The sequence below is a fragment of the Podarcis muralis genome, chromosome 13 (assembly GCF_964188315.1).
Source record: "Podarcis muralis chromosome 13, rPodMur119.hap1.1, whole genome shotgun sequence".
NCBI classification, from domain to species: domain Eukaryota; kingdom Metazoa; phylum Chordata; class Lepidosauria; order Squamata; family Lacertidae; genus Podarcis; species Podarcis muralis.
In genome coordinates, this window is record NC_135667.1 from 23,021,235 (window position 1) to 23,031,157 (window position 9,923).

General features: G+C 37.5%; 1 protein-coding gene across 1 annotated transcript; it reads left to right on the forward strand.

Moving 5' to 3' along the window:
• Positions 1–1,073: 1,073 nt before the first annotated feature.
• LOC114583126 (vomeronasal type-2 receptor 26-like) lies at positions 1,074–8,353 on the forward strand. The gene is made up of 2 exons (XM_077918190.1): positions 1,074–1,092; positions 7,452–8,353. The coding sequence occupies exons 1-2, from the start codon at positions 1,074–1,076 to the stop codon at positions 8,351–8,353; spliced, it is 921 nt and encodes a 306-aa protein (XP_077774316.1).
• Positions 8,354–9,923: the final 1,570 nt, after the last annotated feature.

A 9,923-nucleotide genomic window follows, 5' to 3' on the forward strand; every position in this document is an offset into this window, starting at 1 on the left:
AATAGGGACCGCTTACTAGCGGGAAGGTAAATGGCGTTTCCGTGTGCTGCGCTGGCTCGCCAGATGCAGCTTGTCACGCTGGCCACGTGACCCGGAAGTGTCTTCGGACAGCGCTGGCCCCCGGCCTCTTGAGTGAGATGGGCGCACAACCCTAGAGTCTGTCAAGACTGGCCCGTACGGGCAGGGGTACCTTTACCTTTACCTTTAGTATACCATCTATACATCATTTTCATATAGGTTTCTTTCAAAAGAGAACAATCTGTAAATTTCAAATCTACTTTCCACAATTTTTCCCAATCTTCAAATTGTATATTATGCCCTATGTCCTGTGCCCATTTAATCATGACTCATTTGACCTCATCTTTTGTTTCCCATTCTAGCAGAATACTATATGCTTTCTTCAACAGCTTCACTTCTTCTACAACTTCCGTTTGGAATCTGGAAATTGTATAACTGAACCCTTTCTTATTATCTTCCTTGTACATCTCATGTAATTGTCTATAGTGTAGCCAACTATGAAAATGGTCTTTAACTTCCTCATAGTCTTTTAATTTCTATTTCTCTTCTTAATCTCTTAGTAATTTTCTATATGTAGGCCACTTCCCCTTTTTGCCAAGTGGTTTGAGTTAGGAAGCTTCGATTGGTGATAACCACCAGGGTGTTTTTTGTTCTATTAAATCTTTGTACCTCTCCCACAAACCCCATACAGCATTCTTAATCCTATGCAGTCGATGCAACACTGCTGACATGAGCACAAAATCAACAGAGAAGGGTCTCTACTACAGACTTCAGATTTGCAATGGATAGAAGCTGGTGGAAAAGGGTCAGAAGAAAGTGACAGAAGCATCTGGGCCTACCGGGTTCTGTTCACGTTCCCCCTTACATGATTCAAATCAGATGGGAAGTGAACGACGGGAAGAGTAGAAATATCTTATTGCTAATCTCCATGTTATTACTATGTATAGGTGTTGCCTATTTCTGTGTGCAATGACAACTGCCAACCTGGCTACAGCAGGAAAAAGAAGGAGGGAGAAAAATTTTGCTGCTATGATTGTGCTCCATGTGCAGAGGGGATGATCTCTAAGCAGATAGGTAGGAGATATAATATATAATGCATCATATGTAAGTATGTATTGACCCTTAAGGCACATATAGCCACTACTTTGATGAAGCTAAGTAGTTCTAGTTCTGATCAGTATCTGGATGGGAGACAGATTGGGGACCCAGTATATACAACCTTACATTCCACAGTGGAAGAAAAATGGGATATAAATGTAAGAAAATATTTTAAAATTCATATTAAATATGTTTGAGGGGGCGGGGGGGGATATCCCCTTATAGTTTTTTTGTTGGTTTTACAACTCCTTGGGCAAAAGGGAGCATATAAATGTAAAAATCAAATAAATAAATAAATACAAACAAAATTGGGGAAATGGACAAAAAGATTGAGGAGACAGTGAATTAAAGGGACAAATTAAAGAGGTCTCAAAGAGAGTGGATGAGGGTCTTAAAAAAACAAAACATGAAATAAAAGAGATGAAACGGGAAGAAGAGAAGATGAAAAATGAGATTGCAGACCTAAACAAAATACAGGAAGAAATAAAAGACTCTATCGCAATGAATGAACTAAAACAGAGAGAAGTGAATTTGAGAATGAGGCAAATACCGGAAGTACAAAATGAAAATATAAAGGAAAGACTGATAAAAGAGATTGCACAGTGGATGGGGTTATCGGAGGAAGAAGTAGGGAAAACAGTACAAAATGCATTTAGAATGAAAATAAGATCAAACAAAGCAAAAAAATTCCCTGGTGACTGCCTAATAACATTCAAAGATAGAGAGATGAGAAATCAGATCTTACAGAGAAACAGAGTAAAAAGATTATATATTGATGGGAATTATATAATCATATTTAAAGACATCCCAATAAGACTGCTGAAACGAAGAGAGACTTATAAACCATTGGTGCAGCTGCTTAAGAAAAACAAGATCGACTTCAGATGGGAATTCCCGGAAGGGGTCTCATTTTTCTATAAAGGAGTAAAAAGAAGATTGAGCAGTTTGGAAGAAATAGGGAAATTTACAAGGAGATATAAAGAGCTCCAAGTGGAAGAGGAAGAGGTAGAAGGGGCGGTAGGAGGACTAAACTTAAGGGAGGAATTCGAATCAAAAGAAGAAGAAGAACAGGTAGAGAGAGAATCAGAAGAAGAGGAAGAAGACGAGGTAAGAGAAGAGATAGAAAGACTATAAGACAAACTTAAACCCAAATAGCAACAAGAAAAATGGCGTTAAAATTATGGAACTGGAATGTAAACGGGATGAACGATAAGAGAAAACGGAACAGGATTGAGCACATGTTAAAAAAGAAAAATTTAGATATCATATGCTTACAAGAAACCCACGTGATTAAAAAACATAGGAAAATTTTAATAAACAAAAGGTTGGGAAATGAATTTGTATCCTCGGATAAAGAGAAAAAAAGAGGTGTTGTATTATACATTAAAAATAAAATTGAATCTCATCAATTATTTAAGGATGAAGAAGGTAGAATCATAATGGCTCAAATTAAGTGGCAAGGTGAAAAGTTGATAATTGTTGGGATCTACTCACCAAACGGGAATAAGAAGGGATTCTTTAGATTATTGGAGGAGAAATTATTTGAATACATGGACCAAAAAATTATAATAATGGGAGATATGAACGGGGTGGTTTCATTAGAAATGGATAGACTGAGGAAAACGAAAAATAAGGAAGGAAAACTGCCTAAAACATTCTTTGCAATGACGAAGAACTGTAATTTAGTAGATATTTGGAGGCTCAGGCACCCTTTGGAGAAGCAATTCACATACCACTCAGAACCAAATCAAACAATGTCAAGAATAGATCAAATATGGGTATCAAAAGAGTTGACTCCAAGAATTCAAAAGATAGAAATACAGGCTAAAGTGATCTCAGATCACAACCCAATAGAAATGGAGCTAAAAGGGTTTGAAGAGCGAACCTTCAGGTGGAGGTTGAATGACAACATATGGGATGACCAAAAATTTGTAGAAAAAGCACAAAAAAATTTATCTGATTACTTTAGAGACAACATGGATAAGGGGACAAAAATGAGTGTGGTATGGGATGCAAGCAAAGCGGTGATGAGGGGCCTATGTATTCAACAGAACGTATGGAAACGAAACAACAAAGAAAAAAAGACAAAGGAGATTTTGGAACAGATCATGAGTAAGGAACAAAAACTGATTAAAAAACCTAATAACGAGAAGATAATACAGGAAATAAAGATTCTCCAAACCCAGTTTGCGATGCTAATAAATAAAGAGGTTGAGTGGAATATTAAAAGGTTAAGACAAAAAAATTTCGAATTTGCTAATAAATCAGGAAAATGGCTTGCTTGGCAAGTTAAGAGGAGAAAAGAGCAAAACACAATTAACAAAATTGAAGTGAATGGAGAAGAAATAACAGACCCGAAAGGAATTAGGAAAGGATTCGTTGATTTTTATAAACAATTATATAGGAATAAAGAAAGGAACAACAAGAAGAAAATAGAAAGATATTTGAAAGAGAAGATGGTGAAGAAGATCCCAACAGATCAAAAAGAACAGTTGAATGCACCAATTGGTAAAGAAGAAGTAGAAGAAGCCATAAAAGAACTAAAAAGAGGAAAAGCACCGGGCCCGGATGGGTTCACCTCAAGCTATTACAAAGAAATGAAAGATACGTTGACAGTCCCGTTAATTAAAGTAATGAATAATATCTTAAAAGAAAAGGATATCCCCGGAACATGGAAAGAGGCATTTATCACAATAATACCAAAACAGGATTCGGATTTGACCCAAATTAAAAATTACAGACCCATATCGCTCTTAAACACAGACTATAAAATCTTTACAGGAATTCTAGCAAAGAGATTAAAAAAGATTTTAGTAAAAATTATACATAAAGACCAAGAAGGCTTCCTACCGGGCAGGCAATTAAGAAATAATATAAGAAATATAGTCAATGTTATAGAATACTTGTCCGATAGGTGTGACAAACCAGCAAGTTTAATATTCGTAGATGCGGAGAAAGCCTTCGATAATGTGATCTGGGAATTTATGTTGAGAAATTTGGAGGTTATGGAGGTGGGTCAAAAATTCTTTAATGGTATTGAAGCAATATACACAGAACAGAAGGTAAGGTTGATCATAAATAACATCATCACAGAAGATATAACAATATCTAAAGGAACAAGACAGGGCTGTCCGCTTTCGCCACTACTGTTTATAGTGGTCCTGGAAGTTCTATTAAATGCCATAAGACAAAATAAGCAAATTAAAGGGGTGAAATTAGGTATTAATGAATACAAAGTAAAGGCCTTCGCGGATGATGTGGTGGTGACTTTGGAAGAACCGATAGAAAGTACAAAAGAAATTTTGGAAGAGATGGAACAATTTGGGAAACTATCAGGATTCAGATTGAATAAGACAAAGACTAAAATGATAGTGAAGAATATGGACCAAGATAAAATTGAATTACTAAAACAACAAACGGAAATTGAGGTAGTTAAAAAGATCAAGTACTTGGGAATTTGGCTCTCAGATAAGAATATAGATTTATACCAATACAATTACATCCCCACGTGGAAAGAAATAAAGAAGGACTTGGAGGTTTGGAACAGACTGAAACTATCGCTATGGGGAAGAATATCAATGGTAAAAATGATGGTGCTACCTAAGTTGTTATTTTTATTCCAAACTTTACCCATACTAAAAGGTACAAAAGCTTTTGGGGAATGGCAAAAGGTGATATCAAGATATGTCTGGGAGGGAAAGAAGCCCAGAATTAAATTCAAGTTACTGACAGACATAAAGGAGAGAGGAGGCTTCGGTCTTCCAGACATGAGACTGTATTACGAGGCAGCATGCCTATGTTGGCTGAAAGATTGGGTAAAACTGGAAGATAAAGAATTATTAGATTTGGAAGGGTTTAATAACAAGTTCGGGTGGCACGCATACTTATGGGGTGATAAAAAGAGGCTACATAAGGGATTTGGAGATCATATTTTTAGAGGAGCATTAATAGAAGTTTGGGACAGATATAAAAACATATTAGAACCAAAAGTCCCACATTGGCTATCCCCGTTAGAAATAATGTGTGTTAAGAAAATCAACATGAGAGGAAAGTGGGGAACATATGGAGAAATGGTTATCAATGAAGGAGGGAAGTGGAAAATGAAAACGTATGACCAAGTTAAAACACTTACATATGACTGGCTTCACTATTTCCAAGTTAACGAAATGTTTAAAAAAGAGCTGAAGGAAAGGGGGTATGCAGAAAAAGAATCAATCTTTCAAAAAGAGATAATAAATAGTGAATTTAAAAATCTATCAAAAATGTATAAAATAATATTAGAGTGGTATACGAAGGATGAGGAGGTGAAGTCAGTGATGGTGCAATGGGCAAAAGATTTGGGATACAATATTCAATTGGAGGACTGGGAAAGGTTGTGGAAAGAGAATATAAAATTTACTGCCTGTATGACATTGAAAGAAAACATGATGAAAATGCTCTACAGATGGTATTTATCTCCTGTAAGATTGGCAAAGATGTACAGAGTAGACAACAAATGCTGGAAATGTAAACTTAAAGAAGGCACATTCTTCCACCAGTGGTGGGAGTGTAAGAAAGTCAAAAGCTTCTGGGAAGAGATCTACAACGAGATGAAAAAGATATTGAGGTATACCTTTGTGAAGAGACCAGAGGCCTTCTTATTAGGTATTGTAGGGAAGGACATCAGAAGGAAAGATCATAAACTCTTCCAGTATGCTGTAACAGCTGCCAGAATGGTATTGGCTCAGAGGTGGAAACAGGAGGAAATCCCAAAGGTAGAAGAATGGAGAGCAAAATTAATAGAGTACGCAGAATTGGATAAATTAACAGGGAAGATTAGATATAAAAAAGATCAAAAAATTATAAAGGACTGGGAGAAATTTGTATGCTACCTGGAAAATAACTATGGTGTAAATACAACGCTGGTGGGGTTTAAAGAGGCTTTGTAAAGAACTAATGAATATTGTTTATTAGAAATATAGGAGGAAAGGAGGTGTAAATGGCAATAGGGAAGAATGAAATGTGTACTAAAAGAATAATTATGAAAGAATGTCAGCGACGTTGAAGGAAGTTGAAAAGGATATGATTTGTTGTAAAAGGGATAAAATGTATAATGAGTTGGATTTAATAAAAGCATAAAAAAAGAAAGAAAAAAAAATAAATAAATACAAACAAGTCAAAGGTACAAAAAAATATCCAGAAAAATGTGATAGTACAAATGCATATCAAAATTAAAGGAGGCAAAAACCCCTTTTCCAGGGAGTTCCATAACTACTGAGACCATCTCCTGGGTCCCAGCTAATCATATCACTGAAAATGGGAATCAAACAAATCTTAATGCATGGATAGATTAGGAGAACTCCACCAGTGACCAAACTGTAAGAAGTAGAGAGCATTGTGGTGTAGTAGGTAGCACATAACCACCCAGAAGCTCTTAGTGTTTTTATATTAACTTTCACCATGTAATACACAGTGCCTGTAGAAGTGTCTCCCATACTATGTGTTTCATGAGTCAAATTGTTAGGCTTTCCCAGCCCACGTAATACACAGTGCCTGTAGAAGTGTCTCCCATGCTATGTGTTTCATGAGTCAAATTGTTAGGCTTTCCCAGCCCACGTAAGGGTGCAGCTGGGTCACCAGCCAAAGCTGATGGAAAGCACTCTGAGACACTGAACCCATCTGAGCCTCAAGCAACAGTAAAGGATCCAGAAGTACCTCCAAGCTGTAAACCATTCCTTCAAAGGGAGCACAGCCCCACCCACAGCAGGCAACATTCCACCCATTTTGCCTCAGGTGGCAAAAGGCCATGGGCCAAGCCTGGGATCTTTTGTAATCTGAGTTTGGCACATTCCTGTTCCAATACTATTTCTTTCTCATTGTATCCTCACTATCTTCTCTAATCAGAAGAGAACTCAAGACAATGTACATAGAAATTCCAAGCAGTCTACTATCCAGTGAGAAAGTTGAATAAATCATCAATCACTTTAACAGGATGGTTATGCATTGTACCTTCAGACCATACCTTATAGGAATAGTACTACCCAAAATATCAAACAATTATTAAAAGAATAAAAAGAAAAACAACAATAATCAAAATTTTCATTAAAGTAAATTACATAAATTCCTTGTAAGCTTTTAACACTATCAAATTAGTGGGTATTAGTGTTGTTCTCTCAGCACAGCATGGATGGTTTAGAAGTTTCATATGGTATTATTTGCTTGAGATGAAATTAACATCAAGGATGTTGATATTAAGGAAGTTCTTTCTCCTAGAAATTCATTATCACTTATGACCCCTTTAAATAGGTGGTGATCAACTTCTGGAAGTATTTAAAGTAGCTCTTTACTATTTTCAGATATGGATGCCTGTGTCAAATGTCCAGAAGACCAGTATCCCAATATGGACCAAACTCAATGCATCCCCAAAGCTGTAAGCTACCTCTCTTACAAAGAAACATTAGGGATTACTTTAGCTATCTTAGCCATTTCCTTCTCCTTTATCACAACTTTCATACTTGGAATTTTCGTGAAGCACAAGGACACTCCCATAGTCAAAGCTAACAACAGGACCCTCACCTACATCCTTCTCATCGCTCTCCTTCTTTGCTTCCTCTGCTCCTTACTCTTTATTGGACAGCCTGGAAAGGTCATCTGCCTTCTCCGACAAACAGCCTTTGGCATCATGTTCTCTGTTGCCCTTTCCAGCACTTTGGCAAAAACCATCACCGTGGTTCTGGCATTCATGGCAACCCAGCCTGGATCCAAAATCAGAAAATGGGTGGGGAAGAGAATGGCAAATTCCATTGTCCTCTCCGGCTCCTTTCTTCAAGCTGGCATTTGTTCTCTTTGGTTATGTAGTTTCCCTCCATTCCCAGATATGGACATGCACTCAGTGACAGGAGAAATGCTACTGGAATGTAATGAGGGTTCAACTATCATGTTCTACTGTGTCATAGGCTACATGGGTTCCTTAGCCATTGTAAGCTTCACTTTGGCTTTCCTAGCCAGGAAGTTGCCAGACAGTTTCAATGAGGCCAAATTTATCACTTTCAGCATGTTGGTGTTTTGCAGTGTTTGGCTCACTTTTGTTCCAACCTACTTGAGCACCAAAGGGAAATACATGGTGGCTGTGGAGATATTCTCCATCTTAGCATCCAATGCTGGCTTACTGGGTTGCATCTTTTTCCCTAAATGCTACATCATTGTACTGAGGCCTGAACTGAATAAGAGGGAGCAAATAATAAGGAAAACCAAATGAAACATATATGATACCATTGTAGCTTAGAGTTATTAAGGCATTTGGGCTTGATTAAGGAAACATTAAGGAAATCCTTGCAACATCAGTGGAGATGGATGCAGTCATAAGCCACACCCTCACGTTTCCATAACTTTCACAGCTCGCTCAAATAAACTGTTAGACCTCCAGAAATTCATATAGATAAGGAACCCATCCCATGCAGAAGAATGCGTTTCTATTTAGGACTTCTAGAAGCAAGCAGCCAGCTGTTTCCTAAACCTGTTTAAGGAGGTAGAAAAAACCTGTTCTAGAGAGGAGAAGCTGGAAAGCCTTCCTGGACTTTTTTTTTTGAAATGAACATGCCTAGCCATAGCTAAAATGTCTGCAATGCTGTCTATGCAGTTGCACATGTAATTCAATTTATTGTATATAGCCCAATGCCTTCACAATGAGTAACAGCGGGCAAAGGCCAAGGCTATAGAAGGCAATTACTTCATGTTCTCCTCCAAAATCATGTCTAGGTATTATGTTCCTTAATTAAATAGTAATTACTTCCTTAATTAAATATATGTTTCTGTTTAACAGTCTGTGTATTAGTGTGGGTGGATTCAAGTTTAAATATTAAAGGTTAGTGCAAGCTCCATAATCCTGTACCTCAATCCTATATATCTCCAATATATCCCTAAATCGCATTGTGCTCTCAAGGTCACCTCAGTCTCTCATCATTCCACATGGACAATATTGGTTGCAAGTTGGCTACTTGTTGAATTGTAGTTTCAATTGCATGATCACTTAACTTACACAGAATCCACATGTCTAATCTAGTGAATAAACAAATCTGGGACTTTAGTCCACTCCTTGCCACTGACAACAATCCAGTTCCAAGGCAGTGGTGAAGCTTGAACTAACCACAATACCATACACTATCCGTACTGCCTAAATAATACTTCTGTTGCCCTTAACACCTGCAGTTGCCCAGTAAGAACATGAAAGGTGAATGGTATAATTCAGGAATTAGAATACTTTTTCGGGGTGTGGGAGTGCGGAGAAATTTCTAAAACTTTTGTCATGCTTGACTACTCACTGGGGAAGTTAGAGCCATCCCTGTCATTGTCAAAATTACTGGTTTCCATCCTCTGACTTAATTGATGTCTGGAGCCCAGAAACAGGAATAGCAATGAATATCCAAAAAAAGGTATAAAGTCTTCATGCTGCAAACTGGATCTAGGAAGAGGCATTGCTCTTTCATGCATTTGTTGGGTCAGAAGGCTTGTTCTGCCACTATTTTATTGCAAAAATTGTCCTAGGAATAACCCTCAACACTTTCTTTCCCCAAGTTCATCTTCTAATTCTTAGTGTGAAGAAATTGGGCAGTGGCTATGTATCGATTAACGGCTCCACTGACCTACACACCCTTGACCTAATTTACCATTTTGTGGGGTAGGGGGCACACTAAGATCTCCCAACACAACACCCCCCTTTGCAATCCAAGTTAAAGTAATTCATGCCTAGAGGTGAAGATCTATAGCTAAGTATGGCAAAAGGGGAAGGAGCTAATATTTCTCACTCACCTTGAGAGAATAAATTGAGG